Source organism: Xenopus tropicalis, chromosome 2 (assembly GCF_000004195.4).
Source record: "Xenopus tropicalis strain Nigerian chromosome 2, UCB_Xtro_10.0, whole genome shotgun sequence".
NCBI classification, from domain to species: Eukaryota; Metazoa; Chordata; class Amphibia; order Anura; family Pipidae; genus Xenopus; species Xenopus tropicalis.
In genome coordinates, this window is record NC_030678.2 from 3,159,157 (window position 1) to 3,187,085 (window position 27,929).

General features: G+C 48.4%; 1 protein-coding gene across 2 annotated transcripts in view; it reads left to right on the plus strand.

The window, feature by feature from the left end:
• sidt1 (SID1 transmembrane family member 1) overlaps positions 1-19,780 on the plus strand; it is a 39,802-nt gene extending 20,022 nt beyond the window's left edge. Inside the window, exons 3-27 of one of the 2 annotated variants that reach the window (XM_002941845.5) lie at positions 780-901; positions 1,414-1,584; positions 1,840-1,885; positions 2,061-2,162; positions 3,430-3,513; positions 4,216-4,309; positions 4,555-4,626; positions 5,769-5,862; positions 6,516-6,559; positions 6,726-6,797; positions 7,145-7,287; positions 11,114-11,187; positions 11,532-11,598; positions 11,972-12,045; positions 12,303-12,426; positions 13,870-13,987; positions 14,193-14,329; positions 14,632-14,740; positions 15,209-15,223; positions 15,745-15,821; positions 16,138-16,184; positions 16,523-16,628; positions 16,812-16,922; positions 18,117-18,230; positions 19,177-19,780. In XM_002941845.5, the coding sequence (XP_002941891.1) occupies positions 780-901; positions 1,414-1,584; positions 1,840-1,885; positions 2,061-2,162; positions 3,430-3,513; positions 4,216-4,309; positions 4,555-4,626; positions 5,769-5,862; positions 6,516-6,559; positions 6,726-6,797; positions 7,145-7,287; positions 11,114-11,187; positions 11,532-11,598; positions 11,972-12,045; positions 12,303-12,426; positions 13,870-13,987; positions 14,193-14,329; positions 14,632-14,740; positions 15,209-15,223; positions 15,745-15,821; positions 16,138-16,184; positions 16,523-16,628; positions 16,812-16,922; positions 18,117-18,230; positions 19,177-19,239 (2,280 nt within the window). In that variant the 3' untranslated portion in view covers positions 19,240-19,780. The remainder of the gene's footprint in view (positions 1-779; positions 902-1,413; positions 1,585-1,839; positions 1,886-2,060; positions 2,163-3,429; positions 3,514-4,215; positions 4,310-4,554; positions 4,627-5,768; positions 5,863-6,515; positions 6,560-6,725; positions 6,798-7,144; positions 7,288-11,113; positions 11,188-11,531; positions 11,599-11,971; positions 12,046-12,302; positions 12,427-13,869; positions 13,988-14,192; positions 14,330-14,631; positions 14,741-15,208; positions 15,224-15,744; positions 15,822-16,137; positions 16,185-16,522; positions 16,629-16,811; positions 16,923-18,116; positions 18,231-19,176) is intronic. The other variant, XM_004912284.4, reaches the window with a different exon arrangement.
• Positions 19,781-27,929: the final 8,149 nt, after the last annotated feature.

Here is a 27,929-nt window from a genome sequence, read left to right on the forward strand (position 1 = left end):
ACTCCTCCAGTTACATGGGAGTAGGAGAAACAATAGGTTAGCTGAAAGCAGTTCTAATGTGTAGCGCTGGCTGAAAGCTCAGACTCAGGCACACTTTACTGCTGCGCTGCAAGTTGGAGTGATATCCCCCCCCCTCACCCCCAGCAGCCGATCAGCAGAACAATGGGAAGGGAGCAAGATAGCAGCTCCCAGTAGGTATCAGAATAGCACTCAATAGTAAGAAATCCAAGTCCGGCTTGGGACTCCTCCAGTTACATGGGAGTAGGAGAAACAATAGGTTAGCTGAAAGCAGTTCTAATGTGTAGCGCTGGCTGAAAGCTCAGACTCAGGCACACTTTACTGCTGCGCTGCAAGTTGGAGTGATATCCCCCCCCTCACCCCCAGCAGCCGATCAGCAGAACAATGGGAAGGGAGCAAGATAGCAGCTCCCAGTAGGTATCAGAATAGCACTCAATAGTAAGAAATCCAAGTCCGGCTTGGGACTCCTCCAGTTACATGGGAGTAGGAGAAACAATAGGTTAGCTGAAAGCAGGTCTAATGGGTAGCGCTGGCTGAAAGCTCAGACTCAGGCACAAGGCACTGAGATGGCGCCTACACACCAATATTACTGCTACAAATACATTTGTTGGTTGAAGAATAAAAGGTTAAATGGCAGAGGGAATTATTTTCTGTGTAACAGTGTCATTTAGAGATAAACAGTCCCCCATTAATATCATGGCAGGGTCCCTTTAATTCTGAATATCACCAGAATGTTTCCTAAGGGTTTCCGCTCTCTGTAGGTGGATGCTCTCCGGGTGTTTGTAAGTTCCAATTCAATCAACTTGGAGTTCCCGGTGCTGTTTGTGGTGCGGCAGCAGAAAGCCATCCTCTCCTGGCAGGTTCCTATGGTCTTCAGAGGAAAGTAAGTAGCCTGGATCCTTGGGCCCCCAAGTAACTTTTTACCCTTGTAAAGATCACCCTTGGGGGGGGGGGACTAATAAATTTGCACCAACCAATTGTTTTAGGTTTCTGTGTCCTTTAAAACTGCTGGGGTGGTGCCCCCCTGTACCCCTAGCCATTTTCAGATGATTGTCATCACTAACCGCCAACTTCCTGGCGGGCTCTTCTCTATAACAATGTGCCGGAACTACTTTGTCCTACTTGGCAACTGGCAGCTCTCAGTTCTCTCCATGTCTTTTAGCCCCCACTGCCCCCCCCCCCATGGTGCCAAGAGCAGCCAGTTGGCACTTATGAGAGCAGGGCTACCAGCCGATTATTACACAAGCAGAAGTCCTGCTGAGAAACAGGGGTAGAAACTTGAGTCATGGAGGGGCAATAAAATGGCAACTCCAGTAGTTTTCACTTTCCTTGTGCCTTGTTTGCTATGATTATTTTCCCAGTGTTCTGCTCACCGTTATAATGTTTCACCCCCAGTTTCCCAAGGACGTACACTTACCAGGATGTCAGCCGCACGCTGTGTCCCACCGAGCCCGAGGAAGGGACGGGGTCCCAGGAGCAATTTATATATATCGACATCGCCTCCATGTCGCCCTCTATTGTTCAATATGAGCTCATGGTGACCCGACTGCTTTCCTTCCAGCTAAAGTGAGTTCTGCGGATAATTACTGACTCGGAACAATAACCGGGCTCACAAGCAGGGAAGCACAGGCCGGTCACCCTCAGAATATCAGCAGATTCCCAGTCAGTCTGTGGTTTCATGGGGAAGTTACATTTTTTTTTCAATATTATTATAAAGCGGAACTTTTCTAGTGGATTAGAATGGGGGTTCAGTAGGGTGGCCGCCGGATACAAATATATCTTTATGGTGACACTAAATTGTCTTTTCTCCATATGTTTTAGGACTTCTGTTCCTTTCAACTTCAGTGCGTCACCATCTCAGCCTCAGGTAGGTCACAGACACTTCCATAGCAACAGGGGGGGTAGGAGACACAATGGCTTCTTTGCTGTGGGAGTGGGAGAGCCATACTGCATCTTACCCCCCCCCCCTTTCTAAAACCTGTAGTAGTAAACCTGACATTAGAGCGTGCCACTGTATCTGCCGTCTCTCTCTGGTCCTACAGTATTTTCTCTACACGTTTCCTGAGGGCGTCGATTCCGTCATCATCAAAGTGAAATCTCCTGAAAACTACCCCTGCTCGGTGGTGTCGGTGCAGGACATTTCGGTGAGTCTTGGGGAGTCCGTCCTGTCTAATGCACCATTATAAAAGCACTAATGCAGCGATGGGTGGCTGTCCCCTCGCCCCTGAAGTCTTTCTGCCTCAGTGTGTTTCCCCATTGGGCCTACCAGGACCCCTGGGCCATTTGGATTTTTACCAAAATATTCAATATCAATATCTTTATATTGCCTCAGATTACAGTGAGGGAAGTGGTGTTAAAAGGTCCTTCCCCCCAGAATGCATGGGTTACCCCCCCCCCCCCCCGTGAATTGCTGGGAATCCGCATGTGGTCGCAATTTTTTGCATTGCAGTTAATAGCAGTGGGGGAGGTACCAAGCATCTAGGCATTTCCTTGCTATAGTCTCATTCAAGAAACTAAATGGTGGATAAAATGGCTTCTCTGCTCTTGCGTTAGATACAGGGATCACATGAACCAGTGAATTAAACAGGAAGTAAACACTGTCACTTCCTGTTGGCTTTTGATTTGTATTACGTATAGGAACAAGTACAAATAAATGGCCCATAAACATGTCTGCTGAGATGCCAACTTGCCCCATGTCACTAGGGGGGGGGATAATGATCCACTTTGGGTCTCTGTGAGACCTTGTTTCATGTTCCTATTTACGTGTTTGCAAGCAGCTTGTTTTCCCGCCGGAATAAAACCATGCGATTACCCTTTACATCAGTGATCCCCAACCAGTGGCTCGGGGGCAACATGTTGCTCCCCAACCCCTTGGGTGTTGCTCCCAGTGTCCCCAAAGAAGGTGCTTATTTTTGAATTTCTGGTTAGTAGGCAAGATTTGATTACATAAAAACCTTCTGTAGGCTGCCAGTCAACATAGGGGCTATCAAATAGCCAATTAATCTTTTATTGGCACACCCAGGAACTTTTTTCATGCTTGTGTTGCTCTCCAAAAAGTTTTCCATTTGAATGTGGCTCACAGGTATAAAAGGTTGGGGATCCCTGCTTTACGTTAATGGAGGGGCAAGTGTTTCACTGCCTATAAAGTGTAAATTGCAACGCAGCAAAGTGCTCACACTCTCGGTCTGTACCATTGCAAGAACCCCCCGCTATAGCTGACATGGAACGGCCTGCGGGAGGGCGGAGCTTGGTTCAGATCTAGGAAGTAGACAGGGGGCAGTGCCAAGAAGTGGGTAAGTACTGCAGTCAGTGTAGGTAGTTGTGATGATTTTTAAGGTTCTGTATGGTGGCCTAGTTCCCTATTGCCTCTCCCCCTTCCCTCCCATGTTAATTGTTTATTTCTGTACCCAGTGCCCAGTGTATGACCTGGACTATAATGTGGAATTTAATGGCGTCTACCAGACCATGACAAAGCAAGCCGCCATCACGGTGCAGGTGAGACCCGCGATGTGTTATATCTATAAGTAGCAAATGAAAAAATATATCTATAAGCCCCTCTGCTGAGCGTCTGAACAAAATGCTAATAATTCACAAAAAAATAAGGACCAGCTGCAAATTGTCACATTCACATAAATTAAAGGTGAAGTAGCCCTTTTAGGTGAAAACACTCTTGGCAACTGGTCAGAATGAATGCAATTTCCTATTTAATGAATTTATTTTAATTAATTACATTTAATTATCTTTAATTATGCAAGGGAGGAGTTCCCCTTTAAATTATCAGTTGTTTTTGTCCTCTACAGCTAACAATCAAATTGCAGGTGCTGCATTAATTTGTAGCTGCTTCCTGCCTGCTACTTTTATACTGTAAATATATATAGAGTGTAAGCTCTACGGGGCAGGGACCTCCATCCTCTTGTGTCTTTGACTCTTAACTTATTGCAGCTGTATCTTGTATTTATTTGTATTTATTGTTATACTTTGTATTTATCTATTATCTTATTAACCCCCTGTTTGTATTAATGGATTCTACAGTACAGCGCTGGGTACATAAGTAGCACTTTATAAATAAAGATATACATACATACATATATACAGTGTATAGATAATGAAGATGAGGATGATGTGAGCAAGGAAAATAATCCCAAACCTGCCAGTCCTTTATTAGTCTCATATGGACTTTCTGTTTCTGTTTCCCAGAGGAAGGAATACCCTGGGGGCAAGTTTTATGTGGTGTTTGTCATCAAACCTGAAGATTATACCTGCGGAGGGACCGTGCCCCAGTCCACTCAAGGTAAGATGGCGGCCTCTGCTGGCAAGGAGTGAGAACTACAAGTCATTAAGCTCCTGCTTCCAATGGAATTGCCCTTAGTGTCATTTATTATAAAATATATATTCACTATAGTGAGAAGATTGTTAAGTGGTGTTGTCGCTATTACATTGACAAGTAATTGTATCAGTAGAGTGAAGAAAGGATTTATATAACACATAGATTGCAATGGATTTCTAATTAGTGATTGGATGTTTCTGTCACTGCAGGGTCAGGAAATCACACCTGGAACCTGAAGAGGGTGAAACACATGGAGGTGACTGTCAGCCCATCAGTAAAAGGTAAGTGCCACCCTTTGTACGTGTTACAGCAACCCAGTCTCTTCCCGTCTCTTCCCAGTACAACAGGTTATGTAAATAGCCCAGCGGGGGAGTGTAATGGCTGCACCCATATCTGCCTCCCCTGTATCCTTATACAAGCGATACGGGGCAGATGGGCACAGGCTGGTATTAGTTGCACCCCAGTTGTTCTGGGCAGTTTGTCCAAAATGGATCATGGTCTGAATCTGCAGTTAAATCCCAGCGGCACTGTCCTTATGGGGGGGGATTCTCCTTTTCGTTAACTTTCAGTATATTATAGAATGTCCAATTCTAAGCAACTTTTCAGTTGGTCTTCATTATTTATTTTATAGTTGTTAAATCATTTGCCTTATTCTTCTAACTTTCTTCAACTTCAAACTGGGGGTCACTGACCCTGACAGCCCAAAACTATTGCTCTGTGAAGCTACAATTTTATTGTTTTTATTACTTAGATTTCTATTTTCTTATTAGATTTCTCTCTTATCTATATACCAGTCTCTTATTCAAACCACTCCCTGGTTGCTTAGGTAATTTGAGCCCTAGCAACCAGATAGCTGCTGGAACTCCAAACTGGAGAGCTGCTGAACAAAAATGTAAATAAAAAAAAACTATACATAATAAAATATGAAGACCAATTGCAAATTGTCTCAGAATATTACCCTCTATTAACTCAAAGGTGAACAACCCCTTTAATATAGAACAGCACCAACTATTTATGGCCACTAGGGGTGCTGTTCTATGAACTCTCTGGAGAATAAACTTAGCTTCAAATTTTTTTTTAGTTTACTGGGAGTTTTAGATGAACTGATAAATGCCAGAAGCAGGTATAGAACACTTCTTTTTTATGCAAGGAAAATGATTGCAATTACATAGATGGGGCCCAAGTCCCCCACGGTACAAAGCTGGATTACCCTGGTGAACCAGACCCTACCACTTATCAAGCTCACTCTATTAGCCAGAGGGTCTCTGAAAAGATTTGACACAATTTGCAGTCCATGTTGGGAGGCGGGACAAGGTGGACAGGGTTCTATGACATGACCCTAGGTAGCCCCTCCCTCTATTATTCCTTATCGGGGGTACATCAGGGGGTACAGGAGATAATGCTCTGTGTTGTTTCTCCCCAGACTCAGTGTACGTTCAGGCTACACTTCTGTGTCTGCTCTACTTCCTGATCTTCTACGTGGGATCCCTATTGGTGGCGTTTGTGCACTACGTAAGGTGGGTCTGGGGAATCATGTGATTAGAGTGTTGCTCGACCCTTGCGCCCTGCTTCTAGACTGTTTGCCCTCTGCTCATCAATTGCTTGCATCCCTATCATAGATTGCTCGCTTCATTATCTCTTTTCTAAATCGAATAAACTCGCATATCGAATGCTCACTTATTTAATAATAAGGTAAACTCAATTACCCTAGACAGTTCAGCTCGGCAGTTGGCTGCTTCTTCTTTCCCTGTAGACAGATTTTACTCTCTCCTAGACAGTCTGCAACCTGCTTTTGACTGCTTACACTGTGCCTATTGGCCGCTTACACTGTGCCTATTGGCCGCTTGCACTGTGCCTATTGGCCGCTTGCACTGTGCCTATTGGCTGCTTGCGCATCAGGCAGTGCTTCACTAAATACACATACAGTAATCACAACAACAACAATACTAACAACAATACTAATAATAATAATAATATCTTCTTAGCCCATTACTGCCCCCTACAGACTGGTCCTGGCCTGGCAGCCTGGGGACTGACACAGAGGGGCTGCCATAGGCCAGTGCTTGGGATTAGGCCTGTGTGGGGCTGTTGGTGCTTTTAGCCCAGACCTGCTCCCAGCCACTCACAAGTAAGATCTCTGCAGTAATGAGATATTTGTGCTCTATTGCAGCATCCACAGGAAGGAAAGGAACCTGAAGGGCAGCCCCGACGAGGGTAAGTTGGGTGGGAATGGTCTCTGCTATCAGACAGACTTGTTTCGGTGTATTGTGCCCCAGGGGGAGGCGTCAGTACTCCTATTCCATGTTAATTCTGATTTTAAAATCAAAATGGCCCCCTCCATGCCCATAGACACAGCAGGCATCTTGTGTTTGTGTTGCAGGTGAAGGCACCGTGGCCGCCTCCCACCCCATTACGACCAGTACCCCAGATGGAAGCAGCTATGGAGCAATAGGTAAGGAATGGGTCTCACCCTAACTTGCTAGTCACCTCTGCAGGTAGGAGGGGCCTTCAGAAAATAAAGGAGAAGATCAGTAACTGTTAATGATCTTTGGTGCCATATTCCTTCTGTGACCAACTGAGCCCTGAGCTGGAGCTGCCACACTGCTTGTATATATGTCTGTGTGTGTATATATATATATAGCATCGCCCTTACATGAATAATACATAGCAGGGATGTTGCGAGTGGAGATGGCAGCGCTGGTACAAGGATTCTATGGCATAAGGGCACTGCCACTCACAGAGAAGGCCCTATGGCAGCTCCCATTACTGCTGGCTTTATGGGATATTTTTGTCCCACAGATGAGTCGAGCCCCGGGGCCCGAAAGATGACTCCTCCTCCCATCCCTCGACCCCGCGTGTACTCTGATAGCTCCGCGGATGAAGAGAGCGACTTTGATGCCATCCCGGAAATGGAGACCGACAAGAACGTCATTCGGGCAAAGGTGCTGGCAGTTTCACATTGTGTATAAATGATATGTATGCGAGTGGCCAGTGGTAGCCTTGGGGCCAATGTCCCCAGCGAGTGGCCAGTGGTAGCCTTGGGGCCAATGTCCCCAGCGAGTGGCCAGTGGTAGCCTTGGGGCCAATGTCCCCAGCGAGTGACCAGTGGTAGCCTTGGGGCCAATGTCCCCAGCGAGTGACCAGTGGTAGCCTTGGGGCTAATGTCCCCAGCGAGTGACCAGTGGTAGCCTTGGGGCCAATGTCCCCAGCGAGTGGCCAGTGGTAGCCTTGGGGCCAATGTCCCCAGCGAGTGGCCAGTGGTAGCCTTGGGGCCAATGTCCCCAGCGAGTGGCCAGTGGTAGCCTTGGGGCCAATGTCCCCAGTGAGTGGCCAGTGGTAGCCTTGGGGCCAATGTCCCCAGCGAGTGACCAGTGGTAGCCTTGGGGCCAATGTCCCCAGCGAGTGACCAGTGGTAGCCTTGGGGCTAATGTCCCCAGCGAGTGACCAGTGGTAGCCTTGGGGCCAATGTCCCTGAAAGCAATAAACCTGCTGAGAGGTGGCAGCACTAGATATGGCACAGGCCCCTGTTGCCACAAACAGTAGGTTGGTAACAGAGGGGGCAGATTGCAGTAGGTTAGTAACAGAGGGGGCAGATTGCAGGAGGTCAGTAACAGAGATGGCAGATTGCAGGAGGTCGGTAACAGAGGGGGCAGATTGCAGGAGGTCGGTAACAGAGGGGGCAGATTGCAGTAGGTTGGTAACAGAGGGGGCAGATTGCAGTAGGTTAGTAACAGAGGGGGCAGATTGCAGGAGGTTGGTAACAGAGGGGGCAGATTGCAGTAGGTCGGTAACAGGGGGCAGATTGCAGTAGGTCGGTAACAGAGGGGGCAGATTGCAGTAAGTTAGTAACAGAGGGGGCAGATTGCAGTAGGTCGGTAACAGAGGGGGCAGATTGCAGTAGGTCGGTAACAGAGGGGGCAGATTGCAGTAGGTTAGTAACAGAGGGGGCAGATTGCAGTAGGTTGGTAACAGAGGGGGCAGATTGCAGTAGGTCGGTAACAGAGGGGGCAGATTGCAGTAGGTTGGTAACAGAGGGGGCAGATTGCAGTAGGTTGGTAACAGAGGGGGCAGATTGCAGTAGGTTGGTAACAGAGGGGGCAGATTGCAGTAAGTTAGTAACAGAGGGGGCAGATTGCAGTAGGTCGGTAACAGAGGGGGCAGATTGCAGTAGGTCGGTAACAGAGGGGGCAGATTGCAGTAGGTTAGTAACAGAGGGGGCAGATTGCAGGAGGTTGGTAACAGAGGGGGCAGATTGCAGTAGGTCGGTAACAGAGGGGGCAGATTGCAGTAGGTCGGTAACAGAGGGGGCAGATTGCAGTAAGTTAGTAACAGAGGGGGCAGATTGCAGTAGGTCGGTAACAGAGGGGGCAGATTGCAGTAGGTCGGTAACAGAGGGGGCAGATTGCAGTAGGTTAGTAACAGAGGGGGCAGATTGCAGTAGGTTGGTAACAGAGGGGGCAGATTGCAGTAGGTCGGTAACAGAGGGGGCAGATTGCAGTAGGTTGGTAACAGAGGGGGCAGATTGCAGTAGGTTGGTAACAGAGGGGGCAGATTGCAGTAGGTTAGTAACAGAGGGGGCAGATTGCAGGAGGTTGGTAACAGAGGGGGCAGATTGCAGTAGGTCGGTAACAGAGGGGGCAGATTGCAGTAGGTTAGTAACAGAGGGGGCAGATTGCAGGAGGTTGGTAACAGAGGGGGCAGATTGCAGTAGGTCGGTAACAGAGGGGGCAGATTGCAGTAGGTCGGTAACAGAGGGGGCAGATTGCAGTAAGTTAGTAACAGAGGGGGCAGATTGCAGTAGGTCGGTAACAGAGGGGGCAGATTGCAGTAGGTCGGTAACAGAGGGGGCAGATTGCAGTAGGTTAGTAACAGAGGGGGCAGATTGCAGTAGGTTGGTAACAGAGGGGGCAGATTGCAGTAGGTTAGTAACAGAGGGGGCAGATTGCAGTAGGTTGGTAACAGGGGGCAGATTGCAGTAGGTTGGTAACAGAGGGGGCAGATTGCAGTAGGTTGGTAACAGAGGGGGCAGATTGCAGTAGGTTGGTAACAGAGGGGGCAGATTGCAGTAGGTTGGTAACAGAGATGGCAGATTGCAGGAGGTCAGTAACAGAGGGGGCAGATTGCAGTAGGTTGGTAACAGAGGGGGCAGATTGCAGTAGGTTGGTAACAGAGATGGCAGATTGCAGGAGGTCGGTAACAGAGGGGGCAGATTGCAGTAGGTTGGTAACAGAGGGGGCAGATTGCAGTAGGTTGGTAACAGAGGGGGCAGATTGCAGGAGGTTGGTAACAGAGGGGGCAGATTGCAGTAGGTTGGTAACAGAGGGGGCAGATTGCAGTAGGTTGGTAACAGAGGGGGCAGATTGCAGTAGGTCGGTAACAGAGGGGGCAGATTGCAGTAGGTTGGTAACAGGGGGGGCAGATTGCAGTAGGTCGGTAACAGGGGGCAGATTGCAGTAGGTTGGTAACAGAGGGGGCAGATTGCAGTAGGTCGGTAACAGAGGGGGCAGATTGCAGTAGGTTAGTAACAGAGGGGGCAGATTGCAGTAGGTTGGTAACAGAGGGGGCAGATTGCAGTAGGTTAGTAACAGAGGGGGCAGATTGCAGTAGGTTGGTAACGGGGCAGATTGCAGTAGGTTGGTAACAGAGGGGGCAGATTGCAGTAGGTTGGTAACAGAGGGGGCAGATTGCAGTAGGTTAGTAACAGGGGGCAGATTGCAGTAGGTCGGTAACAGAGGGGGCAGATTGCAGTAGGTTGGTAACAGAGATGGCAGATTGCGGTAGGTTGGTAAAAGAGGGGGCAGATTGCAGTAGGTTGGTAACAGAGGGGGCAGATTGCAGTAGGTTGGTAACAGAGGGGGCAGATTGCAGTAGGTTGGTAACAGAGGGGGCAGATTGCAGTAGGTCGGTAACAGAGGGGGCAGATTGCAGTAGGTCGGTAACAGAGGGGGCAGATTGCAGGAGGTCGGTAACAGAGGGGGTAGATTGCAGTAGGTCGGTAACAGAGGGGGCAGATTGCAGTAGGTTGGTAACAGAGGGGGCAGATTGCAGTAGGTTGGGAACAGAGGGGGCAGATTGCAGGAGGTTGGTAACAGAGGGGGCAGATTTCAGTAGGTTGGTAACAGAGGGGGCAGATTGCAGTAGGTTGGCAACAGAGGGGGCAGATTGCAGTAGGTTGGTAACAGAGGGGGCAGATTGCAGTAGGTTGGTAACAGAGGGGGCAGATTGCAGTAGGTTGGTAACAGAGGGGGCAGATTGCAGTAGGTTGGTAACAGAGGGGGCAGATTGCAGTAGGTTGGTAACAGAGGGGGCAGATTGCATTAGGTTGGTAACAGAGGGGGCAGATTGCAGGAGGTTGGTAACAGAGGGGGCAGATTGCAGTAGGTTGGTAACAGAGGGGGCAGATTGCAGGAGGTTGGTAACAGAGGGGGCAGATTGCAGGAGGTTGGTAACAGAGGGGGCAGATTGCAGGAGGTTGGTAACAGAGGGGGCAGATTGCAGGAGGTTGGTAACAGAGGGGGCAGATTGCAGGAGGTTGGTAATAGAGGGGGCAGATTGCAGGAGGTTGGTAACAGAGGGGGCAGATTGCAGGAGGTTGGTAACAGAGGGGGCAGATTGCAGGAGGTTGGTAACAGAGGGGGCAGATTGCAGGAGGTTGGTAACAGAGGGGGCAGATTGCAGGAGGTTGGTAACAGAGGGGGCAGATTGCAGTAGGGTGATAATAGAGGGGGTAGTTTGTGTATAATGCTTCTTCTCTGTTTTTGATTGCAGACGTTCCTGTATGTGTCGGACCTGGCAGTGAAAGACCGCAGGGTTGTGAGCAAAAAGTACAGGATTTATTTTTGGTAAGTAATGTATGGGGGGCCATACTGACTGCAGAGAGAGGGAGGGGTGCTGCTCTTGTGCTTTCCCTCTGCCCAACACTGTGGCCCCTATGGTTTTGGAACCCCATTGCTCAGCCAGACAGAAACCCAAATGAGTCAGACAGTCCCGTTACAGAACCAGTCAGGTTGCCCCTGTGCTGCTCCAACTGCTGGAGATACGTTGCCTGTACAGAGCATAAAGGGCAAGTAACACCAAACATAAATATTATTCATTGGAGCAGATTTTGTGGAGTGTATTGTGGTGTATCTGGTTGCAGTTGGTCAGTTCGGAGTGTGGTGCATTCATTGTTTGCCTCATTCTGCAGGAACATAATCACCATCGCAGTGTTCTACGCTCTGCCTGTCGTGCAGTTGGTTATCACTTACCAGACGGTAGGTACCCCTGTGTGTGGCTGCCAGAAGGGGGCGCCCTCCATGTTAATATCCTGTAAAACAATTGGACACAGTGTATCCAACACCTTATTAATCTGCATTGTTTTATGTCGATTCCTGCACTGTTGGTTCTGACTATCGAAATAATTAATTACAAATAACTTTCAGGCAATGTAAGTACAGGAATTCTGTAGCTCTAATATGATAATAAATAAAGTATTTAAGGAGGCGCAACAAAGCAGCAGGTTGTTATACCCCCATTATCGCCCACTAGTCGACTATAGTGTTGGTATGATCCACTAACCCAGCAGAACCCCCCTGTGGCTAAACATAGTCCGGTCCATTAAGTCTTGTGTGTATCCCTGTCTATCAGGTGCTGAACGTGACGGGTAACCAGGACATCTGTTACTACAACTTCCTGTGTGCCCACCCGCTGGGGGTCCTCAGGTAAGTGGTCTCTTCTACTTCCACTGCCCCAGTTACAAATACACATAGCCATAAATATTAGCATCTGAATGAAAAGTGGGATCTGTACGGAGACTGGTTTGAGCTCTACTGGGTCAGAACCTGGACCCTACAGACATTCCCTTGCCCAAGGCTCTAAGTGATGGTCTATGCACCCAACTTCTACTCTAGTCTTCTCTGTGCTCATCCTCTTGGAGGCGCTGTTTATCTGAAAATTCCTTTCTGTTCTTTGGCCCCAGCGCCTTCAACAATGTCATGAGCAACATGGGTCACGTCCTGCTGGGTTTCCTCTTCCTACTGATTGTCCTGCGCCGAGACCTTCTGCACAGGCACCTTCTCGAGGTCAATGACACCTACGCCAAGGTATGTGTGGGGAAGGCACTGTATGGGTGGGGTTCGGTTGGTCCGCTTCCTCTTCATAGTCTCACCCCTTTAATAAAATAGCAAAATCGTCCCACCGCCTTGCTCCAGAATGGACCTTAGTCATCCCATGTGGACCCCAGAGGATGTGGGCGGGACTTATAAGTATCAGGAACCCAGATTCTTATCACAAATATCCTTGCCCCTGTTTGGCTTGATGATTGGGTCAGTGTGAGTTGTAGTATCTGGTTCTTCTGGCAGTGACTGAAAGACCAGGTTCTTATGGGGTTTATTGGCCACCCTATTCACCTATTTACCAGATTTATGGATTCAAGCCCCTTGTCCTATAAAACCCAACATTTTGTCAGACCCTTTAGAACATACATGTCAAACACAAGGCCCGCGGGCCAAATCCGGCCCGCCAGGCCTTGCAATGTGGCCCGCACCGCGCTGTCATCACTGCACGCACTCTGCGCAAAAACATACCAAGTCTTCGTCAGCGCCAGCGGCTCCTTCTCTCTTATGCCGCGGCAACAGGCCCTTTTATAAGGTTGCACCCGTGCGTATGACGTCACACGTCAGCGACGAGGCGCAACATTATAGTAGTGCCTGTTGCCGCGGCATAAGAGAGAAGGAGCCGCCGACATCACTGGTCTGTTGGGGGTACTTTCTGTGGGGGCTCTGTGTGTGCGGGCTGGCTACTGTCTATGGGGGGGTACTGTGTATGATGAGGCAATTGGGGGTACTTATTTTTGGGGGCACTGTTTATGGGGGCAATTGGGGGTACTTTGTATGGGGGCACTGTGTGTGGGGGCTACTGTCTATGGGGGGTACTGTGTATGAGGCAATTGGGGGCACTGTGTGTGGGGGCTACTGTCTATGGGGGGTACTGTGTATGAGGCAATTGGGGGCACTTTGTGTGGGGGTTACTGTCTATGGAGGGTACTGTTTATGGGGGCAATTGGGGGCACTGTTTATGGGGGCAACTGGGGGTACTTTCTATGGGGGCAATTGGGGGCACTGTGTGTGGGGGCTACTGTCTATGGAGGGGTACTGTGTATGAGGCAATTGGGGGCACTGTGTGTGGGGGCTACTGTCTATGGGGGGGTACTGTGTATGATGAGGCAATTGGGGGTACTTATTTTTGGGGGCACTGTTTATGGGGGCAATTGGGGGTACTTTGTATGGGGGTTCAGTAAACCATTCGGCCCGCGATTTAGGCTGGATTTTAGATTTTGGCCCCTTCTCTGATTGAGTTCGACACCCCTGCTTTAGAACATCGAATGACTCAGTTCAGTCCCAAATCTCTGTCTCTGACCCAGTCCATCTCTATGTGGATACCCTGACTCAACCAATAACCTGTGGTGTTGCTGATCACATGACGGGTGCCATTAATGCCAACATGAGGGTGAGATTTGGTGAAATAACTCTTTTCTCCTGGCGCAGGATTATGGCATCCCCAAACATTTCGGCCTCTTTTACACAATGGGCGTGGCTCTGATTATGGAAGGGGTGCTGAGCGCTTGCTACCACGTGTGCCCCAACTACTCCAACTTCCAGTTTGGTAAGTAAGAACCCTATAGAATGCCCTTAGCAACTTTGCAATTGGTCTTCATTATTTATTTTTTATAGTTTTCAAGTTACTTGCTTTCCTTTTTTACATCTTTCTGGCTTTCAAATGGGGGTCACTGACCCCGGCAGCCAAAATCTATTGCCCCCACCCCCTCCTCCAGTATTACATTAACTCAGGCAAAATCCTCTCCCCCCAGATACCTCCTTCATGTACATGATCGCGGGGCTGTGCATGCTGAAACTGTACCAGACGCGCCATCCGGACATCAACGCCAGCGCCTACGCCGCCTATGCCTCCTTCGCCCTGGTCATTTTCCTGGCAGTCATGGGAGTGGTGGGTGCCATTGTTGGTTGGGACTTTGCCCAGCGTTCTTTGCCCTATTTAACCTCATTTTATTGTCATTCAAGTGCCTGCATTTATCTTTCTTTGTGACCCCAAGTCAGGGTTTCAGGGTCTCACTGGTAGGGGAAGTGCTGTGATTGGCCCAGTTTATGAGGGTAGATACGTGATATCCTGGGGATACAGTTAAACAATAATATTACATGGTGTGTGTATTGGAGGAATGGGGTTATGTGATTGGGGGAAAGATAGGGTTAATTCCCAGTACTGACCCCTCTTGCTTTTTTACCCCATAGATTTTCGGGAAGGACAACATCTGGTTCTGGGTGATATTTTCCATTGTCCACGTGGTGGGTTCCCTGGCGCTCAGCACTCACATCTATTACATGGGGCGCTTCAGGATTGGTGAGTAGGAACAAGGCTGGCTACTTACTGCTCTCATTGGCTGATCTGTAAGGAGCCAATCAGAGGCAATGAAATATTCCTGCTTCCAATAGAACTGCAGCCCTGACGCTGGCTGATTCTCTCAGCACAATGGCCGCCAGAACTACAACTGTCAGTATCCCAAAAATGCAGCTATGGATGCTGGGAGTTGTAGTTAAGACACAACCTAGCTACTTACTGCTCTCATTGGCTGATCTGTTAGGAGCCAATCAGAGGCAATGAATTATTCCTGCTTCCAATAGAACTGCAGCCCTGACGCTGGCTGATTCTCTCAGCACAATGGCCGCCGGAACTACAACTGTCAGTATCCCAAAAATGCAGCTCTGGATGCTGGGAGTTGTAGTTGAGACACAACCTAGCTACAGCAATGTCTTCTGCTTCTCCAGTTCTCACTGTTTCTCTCTTTTCTTTCCTGCCGTCGTGTCTCAGATGTGTCCAATGCAGGTAACTCCTCCCTCTCTGCAATTCAAGGGAAAGTAATACCACAATGCAGATGGTCATGTTGGAGCTGATCTTTTTTAATTTTTATTGTTTAAATTCAGTAATTTGAACTGCTGTCTGGTTGCTGGGGATTGCTCACCCTAGCAACCAGTCAGTGGTTTGAGTGGCAAACTAAAAGGGTAGTAGCAGAGGCAATAAAGACATTAAATATAAATACGATTTTGGCCTCCAATAGTTGCTGGGGACACTGTCCAGCATTGGGAAATGGAATATAATATAAAATATGGCACTGTAGTGTTGCCTTCTGGGAAAAGAGGTAACTTTGCCTTCCTGTTTGAGTCTCGGACACTTGATGGAGCTGCCATAGCTGTAAAACCAACCCCAAGTGGTTTTATTGATGATGGGGGATGATATTGGGGGAGGATATTCCATTCTAGCTCAGCAGAGCAATCACTATGGCAGCTGCGGCTCCTTTCCTGCTTCTTCTATTATATTGTAACTTAACTCTTTGCATCTTCCTTTAGATTTTGGCATTTTCAAGCGCATTGCCCAGGTGCTGTACACGGACTGTATGCAGCAGTGCAGCCGGCCCATGTACATGGTAGGTGCCATCTTGTTTGGGTGGGGGGCACCCAGCATTTCCAGGACGATCATAATTCAGATATTAAAGAAACAGTTTAATGCAAAAATTGTGAGTTGCCTTGGCAACAAGGAAACAAAGCTCATATCAAAATGGCTTCCCCTCGGACCAACAGATTTCTTTATAGAATGAAAAGTTTTATTTAATTGTCACGTGTGCCCCTTGGATTATATATGAATCGCTGTGAGGCCCCCCATAACCATCTTTATAGGCAGATTAGTGACCCCCGTTCTGTGACCCCCCCACATTCACTCCCACTTGTCTCTCTTTTGCTCAGGACAGGATGATTCTTCTCATCGTGGGAAACATTGTCAACTGGCTCTTGTGAGTATCCAACATGGATCCCAGACATTCTCAGTACTAACTGGTATTTATGAAGTGGAGGCGTGTCCTTAGGCCACTCCCCAGCCTATTGCCCTATGGAGGCCTTCGGGGTCCCTCGATAAGTTTATAAATGGCTAAAATTGCAGGTGTGAATGTAAAGATATGGCTGCCCACAAGGTCCTGATTAATATGAGGAAATGCATCATTAAATATGGCCGCCTTGTGTGGGAGCTTTTCTGTAGAGTCTGTCAGTGCATGCTGGGAATCGTAGTTCAGAAAGAGTTTCTATATGTCTCTATCTCTTACTTCCTGCTGACTGGTCATTGTTTATCTTTCAGCGCCATATTTGGCCTGGTGTTCCGGCCTCGAGACTTTCCCTCCTACCTGCTGGGCATCTTCATCTGTAACCTGCTGCTCTACCTGGCGTTCTACATCATTATGAAGGTAATGGAGAGAAACAAGTCCCTCGTGCCTAGTATTTCCGTGTGCTTCTGCTGTAACATTGCCGTCTAGCTCTTCTATTTCCCTCACAGACCACTTCCTGTTTCACAGAGAGCATTTCCTGTCAGCCATGTTTTCTGCCTACTGTCTAAAAATCCATAATGTCTCCTCTCTCTTTGTTTCAAGTTGCGCAGCTCAGAGAGGATCCAGACGCTGCCGCTCTTCTGTATCATTGCCACGGCCGTTGTGTGGGCAGCCGCCCTGTACTTCTTCTTCCAAACCCTCAGCAGCTGGGAGGTGAGCCCTTTATTCTGCTGAGACCCCCCAAATCCCTCCCCCCAAAAATAGTGGGTGACCCATGTCACAGGTAGCATCGCAGGGCTCCTGTGATCCCCCTTTTGGGCCTACCTGCAGCTGCGGGGGCTGCTTCCTCTATAGATACGCATGGAACCTGCCCCATAGCCTATATAAAGGTTATGGCTGAAGCTTAGATCATTCTTGTATTCTGCTAATTTTGCAGATAATAATAATCAGTGAGGCCCAAACAGGATCAATTAATTTGGTGACATCCATGGTTTCTGAAACTCAGATGGAGGATGGAATGGTCAAGACACAATGCAGACAGATATAATGTTAGATATTAGTAGTGCATTCATATTGTGGTGCCTTCCAAGCTATAACTTTATATAAGGGATTTATATAGGGGCCATACACATGAGTATCTGCTCGTGTACCAAGGTCGCCCAACAAGTGGACCCGATATACCAACCTTGATTTCCGAATGATAGTATAACATTGATAGGAAGCAGGCCATTGGCACAAGGAGTCATTGGAGTGTTGAGGCGGGCCTCATCCCGACTGCCTGCATCCCGTCAATGTGATCAGGTTGTCCGGCCTGACAGGATTTTTAAACCTGACCAATCGACATATCAGTCGGGCAGGTCCGCCTGAGGGCCCCACACACAGACCAATAAGCTGCAGACTGTTGGCAGCTTTTATCGGCCCATGTATGACCATCTTTAACCTGTGGTTCCAGACCCAAACATGGGTTCCATAGTCTTTAGGGTGGGTCACCATAATCTCTTTGAATGCAATAATTAAAAAAAAAAAAAAAAGATATAATTAAAAAACAATTTTTGGGGTTCAAGGCCTGAAATTATATTGGCTCCACTGAGGTGTAGCGGACCTTAACCTTACGGAATAATAAACGAGAGAAAAGTTGGATCAACAGTCAGTTCCCGACCCAAAGAACCCATAATTGTTTGGATTTGGTGAATACAGAACTAAATAGGAACCCTAATTTGCACCAATAGTGAATGCAAGACTGGCGCATTGAGTTGGGCAGAACTTTGCAGTTACAAGACTAAAGTCTAATATTATTTTGGCCGAACCCGAATCTTGCACAAATTCTGGGGATTAGGTTAAAGCACAAGCCGGATTTGGTGCCTCCCTTGTGCACTAACGCCCCACTCTGCCCTCCTTCCCTGGCAGCAAACCCCCGCGGAATCCCGAGAGAAGAACCGCTCCTGTATCATCCTGCACTTCTTCGACGACCACGACATTTGGCACTTCCTCTCTGCAACCGCCATGTTCTTCTCCTTCCTGGTGAGTCGGGCGCCACTTGTGTGGGGGGGTCTCAGATTCCCACAGACGTTATTTGTATTGTTATGTGTTATTTACCCTCGCTCTGCTTTGGAATATTAATAGAATCATTTAATCATTTATAAATCTGCCCCAAGCGCAGGAATGTAGCCGTGTAGCTCAGCCTATGGACATGTTCCTCCACTGATGGCCTTTCTGGCAGTATTAACTTTGTGTCTGACAAGCCCTACGTTTTTATTATTGTATCACTCTACAACAGCATTTGGCACATTTTTCTTTACCTTAAGCCCCACTTGAAGCTCCAACCGTTGGGCAGGACCCCTCTCAGCTCATGAAATAAGTCTATATATATTTATATAGGAAAATATTGGTGCATTAGTCAAAGTTTGAAGACTATCTAAGGCCAAAACTCACCCTCTACTGGGCTTTTCTAGGTGAGCCATTATCCCCACTTCTCACCCTGAGTGGGCTTTTCCGGTGTATCTAGTGAGCCATTATCCCCACTTCTCACCCTGAGTGGGCTTTTCCGGTGTATCTAGTGAGCCATTATCCCAACTTCTCACCCTGAGTTGGCTTTTCCGGTGTATCTAGTGAGCCATTATCCCCACTTCTCACCCTGAGTGGGCTTTTCCGGTGTATCTAGTGAGCCATTATCCCCACTTCTCACCATGAGTGGGCTTTTCCGGTGTATCTAGGTGAGCCATTATCCCCACTTCTCACCCTAAGTGGGCTTTTCCGGTGTATCTAGTGAGCCATTATCCCCACTTCTCACCCTAAGTGGGCTTTTCCGGTGTATCTAGTGAGCCATTATCCCCACTTCTCACCCTAAGTGGGCTTTTCCGGTGTATCTAGGTGAGCCATTATCCCCACTTCTCACCCTGAGTGGGCTTTTCCAGTTTATCTATTTGGGGATCACTGCTCTACATGAACTATTTCCTTTTACTTCCAGGTCCTCCTTACACTGGATGATGATCTGGACGTTGTACGCAGAGACAAAATCCCAGTGTTTTAAAGACCTTCCACTTAAGAACTTCTCCTCCATGGATCGATTGAGAAGCTTGGTAACAAGCTGAAGCTGCTGCTACAGTAAAGCACTTTCCAGCTGTCCAACAGAAACAACTGGAGAGGATGTTGGTGCCAATAGCTGGAGAAATGTTCTTATTCTCTCCTTAGCCAACCGATCTGCTGATCAAAAGTCCATACATGCTGCCTACAAATACTGCCAAACCCAGAGCTTGGTGCCCCCTAGCTGCCGGGCCGCTCAGCCCTAGCTTTTATATTACTGCACAATGTACTCGATGTTCTAAAATTTGTGAATCAGATTCCCACAGCTGTGGGTCCATAACTTATTTCCTTCCCCAGGGCACCTCAGTGCGGGGCACGTCAGTAGATTTGCTGCTTAAACTTGACATTGAGTGGTGGGATCCAACCCAGGACTTCAGCTGATGGAAGAGACAGCAGGTACGGCTGATAAAGAGCAGATATTTGTACCGTTGCCCAATCAGATCTGAGAAAATAACCAAAAAGTAGTAAAGGACAACATTACCACTGGAGAATCAGGCCCTGATTTGCTGAATCCACTTCCATATCTGCTCTTCTACTGGGATTTGGTTTCTTTTTAAATTTTGAAATCCAGATTTCTCCTGTGTCCTGGGTGCCACGGGTGAAATGCGTCGCCCTGCGTGGAGCGCGGCTGCTCGTTATGTTGTGACTCCGCTGAGTTTGGTGTGAACTTTCCACCGTAAGTGTCTGTGCTCGTGGCTTCAAAGTACAGTGGCCTTAGGGCCGAACCTCGTGCTGCTTGTGTCCTTCCTGCCTTTGTGGCCGAGACGCGGGAAGATTTTAATGCATTTCTTCACTTGCATCTACACGTCTTTCCATGAAATTTGGGGCCATGTTATGGAGTTTTACACAAGGGGGTGTCCTTTTGAAGGGCTACAGTCATTACCCGACTTATTAACAATGTAAAAGCACATCAGAAGTTTGCCTTGTCCATAAATGTGCCAAAAATATGCTTAACCAATCACTGCTGACTTTTATAGAAATACGTCCCCCCTCAGGCTGACTGGTCTGTTCCATGTGGAGCTTAAGGTGAAGTCTATTGTTTCTCTGGCATTTCCTTAGTTGCCTGCTCCCGTTGACGTGGCTAATTAGACAGACTTTACCGCATTTATATGGCTAAGGGGGTCGTTGAATTAATTTTATTCAAAGGGTTATTTTATTTTTCTCAAAATATTGGTTTTCCCCAAATCCATAGATTTTCTCATCCAGCCAAACACTCAACATTTGGGTGGAGCCTTCATTTGCAATCTGAACAAAATCTAGAACAAATTTGTACAGGTATGGATCCCTTATCCAGAAACCCATTATCCAGAAAGCTCTGAATTACCGAATGCCCATCTCTCATAGACTCCATCAAATAATCAAATAATTCAGAATTTTAAAACTGATTTCCTTTTTCTCTGTAGTAATAAGACAGTACCTTGTTATTGATCCCAACTAAGATATAATTACCCCTTATTGGGGCAGAACAGCCCTATTGGGTTTATTTCATGGTTAAATGATTCCCTTTTCTCTGTAATAATAAAACAGTACCTGTACTTGATCCCAACTAAGATATAATTACCCCTTATTGGGGCAGAACAGCCCTATTGGGTTTATTTCATGGTTAAATGATTCCCTTTTCTCTGTAATAATAAAACAGTACCTGTACTTGATCCCAACTAAGATATAATTACCCCTTATTGGGGGCAGAACAGCCCTATTGGGTTTATTTAATGGTTAAATGATTCCCTTTTCTCTGTAATAATAAAACAGTACCTGTACTTGATCCCAACTAAGATATAATTACCCCTTATTGGGGCAGAACAGCCCTATTGGGTTTATTTCATGGTTAAATGATTCCCTTTTCTCTGTAATAATAAAACAGTACCTGTACTTGATCCCAACTAAGATATAATTACCCCTTATTGGGGGCAGAACAGCCCTATTGGGTTTATTTAATGGTTAAATGATTCCCTTTTCTCTGTAATAATAAAACAGTACCTGTACTTGATCCCAACTAAGATATAATTACCCCTTATTGGGGGCAGAACAGCCCTATTGGGTTTATTTCATGGTTAAATGATTCCCTTTTCTCTGTAATAATAAAACAGTACCTGTACTTGATCCCAACTAAGATATAATTACCCCTTATTGGATGCAAAACAAACCTATGGGGTTTACTTAATGTTTTATTGATACTTTAGTAGACTTAAGGTACGGAGATCCAAATTATGGAAAGACCCCTTATCTGGAATACCCTTGGTCCCGAGCATTCTGGATAACAGGTCCTATACCTGTACTAAATTAATTGCCCCTTGAATCTAGCCATTTAGATGAAAGGGTTCCGATTTAATTTAAGTTGCCAGTTAGTCCCAGCGTTGAACTGAATTCTGCATTTAATGCGTGAAACGCGTTTCCCCTTCCCGCCGAGTATTTATTGTTATTTGACTTTTTAGAAAACAGAATAATCAGGGACCTTGTTTTATCGCTTTCATATAAAGTGCCGCAGTTGAACCTTTGGGCATTAGAGTTTGCTGTCCCCCAGAGCTTACAGTCTAAGTACCGGTGACTGGCGAACCCCATAAGTCACTGAGCTCATCTGCCGACACCAAACTGAAACTCTGATCAACTCATTTCTAACCAATCAGAATGGTGGTTTTCATTTAAAATTCTCTTCATTATAGAATTCTCTGAAGAATTTTTCTGACAGTGAAAGTTTTTACGACTTGGGTTTTGTACGTCAGGAAGTTCTGGTGGGATATTATATTGTTTAATTGGAAAAGAAATTAGTCGTCTCTTTAGATTTAAAGACTTTAGATTTTTATTGACTTTGGGTATCGAAACTACAGAGAATTCCCAGCCTTCGCCGCACAGGTATATACAGTATATATATATATATAGAGAGGGGTCGGCACATTGTCTGCGACAGAACCACATTTATTGTATTAAAATGACAAAACTGTAATTCTGGATCTGATCCGATGTTCGTTCTTACATCATAAAGGCGTTTGGAAATCTTTTCAAATGTGTCTTTATTGCCGACAACTTTCCAATAAATTCCTTTTGGCTCTTATCGTTTTTTTCCAACCATTTCATTGGGAAATTAAAAAGGACAATTTTTTTGACACTATTTTGACGGTCGGAATGATTTATATTTGGGGGGGATGAGTTATTTACGCTACGGGCAGATATCCATACGCACGTTGGAGTGTTTTGAAGTGGAGGTCGCCTCTCGCCAACGCGCTTCGGGCAGCGATGATCCGAGTGTCCATGTTCCACGAGCCAATAACTAAAGCTCCCCAAATTGCCCCTGCTGTCTCTCTCCTATGTAAAAGTGCCCATACTGATGTGTTAGAGCCCAAAGCTGCTCTAGTTATAGGGGTTCTGTTGGGTTTCATTCATAAGATATATCATTTAGCACATCAGGGTGCATTTACTGCTGGAGGGATATTTATTTAATAGAAATTGCTGGTTTATAATGTATTTTATGCATTTGGTTGCCCCGTGACATAGGGCAGGGTAAAGACCTTTCCTGGGGGGGGGGGGGCACTGTACCAGGGAAATAGCTGCAATTTGGAAACACTAGAGATTCCTGCCAGCCCTTGCCCCAGAGGTTGGCTGAACCTGCTTTAGATCCTAACTTAGCCCCCTGCTATTGGCCTGACTGATTGCCATGTTCTATGGCTATTGGTTGGTTGATAGACTGGGCAGGTTTGAAGGTGCCAGTGATAGTACAGCAGCAGATGAAGAAGAGTTGCAGCTCCTCCAGTTCCAGTTGTTTGGACCAATGGCACGAAGAGGAGAACAATACAGAGCGGCCATACTGTGTCTGCCCATTTGGCCAGTTGTGAGAATCTATGCAAGCCATGGTGTGATATGGGTCTGTTGAACCTTGGAGTGGCAAAATCGCGTAATGGCAGAATGGCGTAATGGCAGAATGGCGTAACATAGTGTGTGCGTTTCCACCCCAACGTTCCCTTTGCTGGGAAGTCAACTCAGAGGGAGACCCAATAGAGCCAATTGCCTTTACTGAGTAAGGAGCTCAACTGGGCAGATCCCAACTCTCTGTGTTTATTCACTAACAGTCCAGTGGTCAACACCTGCCCATAGATCTTACAGCCACGGGAGGCTCCACCATTACCTTTAGTGGCAGGAATGTTCCACTCAATGGGCCTGAACCTTCCCTTCCTCTGGGTTTGCCCATTCAGCCCAAGTCTCTGCCTCAGTATAATGGCTTTCCTACTGCTGGCGCTGGCCCGTTACTGCCGGACCTGATTTCTGGTCTGCACACTGCACTCTGCTGTCTCCCACTTATCCTGCCCAATGGCTGCCTGCCCTAACCACTGGCCTGTTTAATCCCATTATTAACCCTATGCCCAATATCCGTGACCCTGCCCTGCAGTGCCTGGCACCAACGTTGGTACAATAAGTGCCTCAATACATCTCTTTGATTGCCCCTGTGGAGGTAAATGTATAATTCTATACTTGCTATAAAGGGATGGCTGAATATGACTTCCAGCCATGGAGAAGCCTCCATTGTTCATGGATATTGACCCCTTCTCTCCGTATCACTATAACAGCCTTCCTTTAGGGTCACAGTCCCCTTTTTTTACTTACAAGCATATGAAACAGAGAGGGGGGGATTGATCAATGCACATTCCCCGGCCCCTGTTTCATAAGCAGTTTAGTATCTGTGCCAGTGCATACATTCTCGAAAAAACAAGGGTTTTCAGTTACAAAATTATCAAAAAATTGGTAAGTACCATACTGTGTCTAGGTCAGTGGTTCCCAACCTCCCTAATGCCGCGACCCTTTAATACAGTTCCTCATGTTGTGGTGACCCCCAACCATAAAATTATTCCTAAGCCCATCGGAAATATGTGTTTTCCGATGGTCTTAGGTGCCCCCCTGCGAAAGGGTTGTTCCACCCCCAAAGGGTCCCCGACCCACAGGTTGAGAACCACTGCTCTAGGTAAACCCCATACGGTGGTCCAACTTATTTACCTTGGGTCATATTTTTCAAGACACTTCCCTGTATCGTAGCATTTCTTGGGATAAGCGTCTCCTACCCGGGGCATCGGCTCCAGTCACAGAGCTCCCCCCCCCACTACCCGGGGCATCGGCTCCAGTCACAGAGCTCCCCCCCCCCACTACCCGGGGCATCGGCTCCAGTCACAGAGCTCCCCCCCCCACTACCCGGGGCATCGGCTCCAGTCACAGAGCTCCCCCCCCCCCACTACCCGGGGCATCGGCTCCAGTCACAGAGCTCCCCCCCCCACTACCCGGGGCATCGGCTCCAGTCACAGAGCTCCCCCCCCCACTACCCGGGGCATCGGCTCCAGTCACAGAGCTCCCCCCCCCACTACCCGGGGCATCGGCTCCAGTCACAGAGCTTCCCCCCCAACCGGGGCATCGGCTCCAGTCACAGAGCTCCCCCCCCACTACCCGGGGCATCGGCTCCAGTCACAGAGCTCCCCCCCCCACTACCCGGGGCATCGGCTCCAGTCACAGAGCTTCCCCCCCCCCCTAACCGGGGCATCGGCTCCAGTCACAGAGCTTCCCCCCCCCCACTACCCGGGGCATCGGCTCCAGTCACAGAGCTCCCCCCCCCCCTAACCGGGGCATCGGCTCCAGTCACAGAGCTTCCCCCCCCATAACCGGGGCATCGGCTCCAGTCACAGAGCTTCCCCCCCCCTAACCGGGGCATCGGCTCCAGTCACAGAGCTTTCCCCCCCCTAACCGGGGCATCGGCTCCAGTCACAGAGCTTCCCCCCCCTAACCGGGGCATCGGCTCCAGTCACAGAGCTTCCCCCCCCAACCGGGGCATCGGCTCCAGTCACAGAGCTTCCCCCCCCCTAACCGGGGCATCGGCTCCAGTCACAGAGCTTCCCCCCCCAACCGGGGCATCGGCTCCAGTCACAGAGCTTCCCCCCCCCTAACCGGGGCATCGGCTCCAGTCACAGAGCTTCCCCCCCAACCGGGGCATCGGCTCCAGTCACAGAGCTTCCCCCCCCCTAACCGGGGCATCGGCTCCAGTCACAGAGCTTCCCCCCCCCCTAACCGGGGCATCGGCTCCAGTCACAGAGCTTCCCCCCCCCCACTACCCGGGGCATCGGCTCCAGTCACAGAGCTCCCCCCCCTAACCGGGGCATCGGCTCCAGTCACAGAGCTTCCCCCCCAACCGGGGCATCGGCTCCAGTCACAGAGCTTCCCCCCCAACCGGGGCATCGGCTCCAGTCACAGAGCTTCCCCCCCAACCGGGGCATCGGCTCCAGTCACAGAGCTTCCCCCCCCAACCGGGGCATCGGCTCCAGTCACAGAGCTTTCCCCCCCCCGTAACCGGGGCATCGGCTCCAGTCACAGAGCTTCCCCCCCCCAACCGGGGCATCGGCTCCAGTCACAGAGCTTCCCCCCCCCCCTAACCGGGGCATCGGCTCCAGTCACAGAGCTTCCCCCCCAACCGGGGCATCGGCTCCAGTCACAGAGCTTCCCCCCCAACCGGGGCATCGGCTCCAGTCACAGAGCTTCCCCCCCCACTACCCGGGGCATCGGCTCCAGTCACAGAGCTTTCCCCCCCCCAACCGGGGCATCGGCTCCAGTCACAGAGCTTCCCCCCCCACTACCCGGGGCATCGGCTCCAGTCACAGAGCTTTCCCCCCCCCAACCGGGGCATCGGCTCCAGTCACAGAGCTTCCCCCCCCCAACCGGGGCATCGGCTCCAGTCACAGAGCTTTCCCCCCCCCACTACCCGGGGCATCGGCTCCAAACGTTCAGATATCGGTCGTAGGTTTAAATCTAAAACTCACATTCAGCCTGAAATTGTCGGATAAAGCCCTATAAATACCCAATGGGAGAATGTTCTGAACATGAAATAGTTACAGGCACCAATGGTACCAAAGTGACTCCCATTGTAGGGCCCCGAGGGCATCGGCAGACACACAGATACACGCGCTGATTTTATCCTTATCCAATAGAAATGTTCTAAGCTGCCCGACAGACAGCCAATCACTATGCTATGAAGATTATTGGGGCAATAAATCTGAGCCCGCACACGGTCTGAAAATCATATGAAACTATGTTTTATACACTTTTATCGGTATGTGTATGGTCAGCTTTACTTTGCAGGAAGAATGGCCAAACTTCCATGGGGTTGTAGCAGCCCCACACCCATCCCTTTAATGGGGGTATTATGCCTTTATAAAGAAGGGTGTTGGTCAATGTTCCCCTTTACAAGCCACAAGGCATGGGGAGGATTAAGCCTGTAGAACTAATGCTATGGCCTTGGCAATCTCTCTCTATAAAAGCTAAAGGCACGGGGAAGCACTAAGCCCTACAACTGGAACCAATGCCCAAGTCAAGGAGAAGGCTGCCCCATTGACCAACATCCATTTGTTAAAGGCATAATACCACCATTAAAAGAGGAAAGGTACAAACTCAGTAAGCTCTATCAGAAAGTTCTATGGAAATACAGCCATAAGCACTCACAGAAACGCTGCACTGAGTCCTCTATCAAAAGAAACACAGGATTTCTTGTCTCTTTTTTTGTAAACATGATGTTCCACTGTCTGACTTTCTCTCTCAGAATATCCTTAATTCCTGTGGCCAGAGTCTGCAGAGTTCTATTATCCCTCCCCTCTCACCAGAATGCCACCAAACTCCCCTTAGGAATGTGTGATCTCAGTTATAACGGCTAGAGACTGCAGGAAGGAAGCCACTTAAAATGGCGGCTGCTAGCATTAGCAAAGGGAGAAAGCTTCTAAAGCTGTTTATTCTGCAGAAACCATTCCCATACCTGAGTAAATATAGGGTTCTAGGCGGCACTAATGTGGCAAATCTATTGGCAGTAAAATGCCAAAATGACTTTCCTTCTTTGCAGTGACGGGTTTGGGGCGCTACAACCACATGGAAGTTGGGCCATTCTTCCTGCAAAGTAACTCTCCTTTACAAGCCACAAGCGGGGAGAATGCTTGGGCAGATCAGTCTCACAGTGTATTTGTAGATTTTATTTAGCCTTGGGGTGCTCCCACAAACCCCCTTTTCACTCACTCAGCTAAAGGCAACTACCAGCGTCCAGTCGGCCTGGGTCCAATATAGTTGGGCCAAAGGTTTATAACTGTTTCAGTGCAGAATTTCTCTTCCTTCTTTGAACTCTTGGTGCTTCAGACCAATCAGACAGACACACAAAGCCAGGGACCAATCAGACAGACACACAAAGCCGGGGGACCAATCAGACAGACACACAAAGCCAGACACCAATCAGACACACACACAAAGCCGGAGACCAATCAGACAGACACACAAAGCCAGGGACCAATCAGACACACACACAAATCCAGACACCAATCAGACAGACACACAAATCCAGACACCAATCAGACACACACACAAAGCCAGACACCAATCAGACAGACACACAAAGCCAGAAACCAATCAGACAGATACACAAAGCCAGGGACCAATCAGACAGACACACAAAGCCGGAGACCAATCAGACAGACACACAAAGCCAGGGACCAATCAGACAGACACACAAAGCCGGAAACCAATCAGACAGACACACAAAGCCAGGGACCAAACAGACAGACACACAAAGCCGGGGACCAATCAGACACACACACAAAGCTGGAAACCAATCAGACAGACACACAAAGCCAGGGA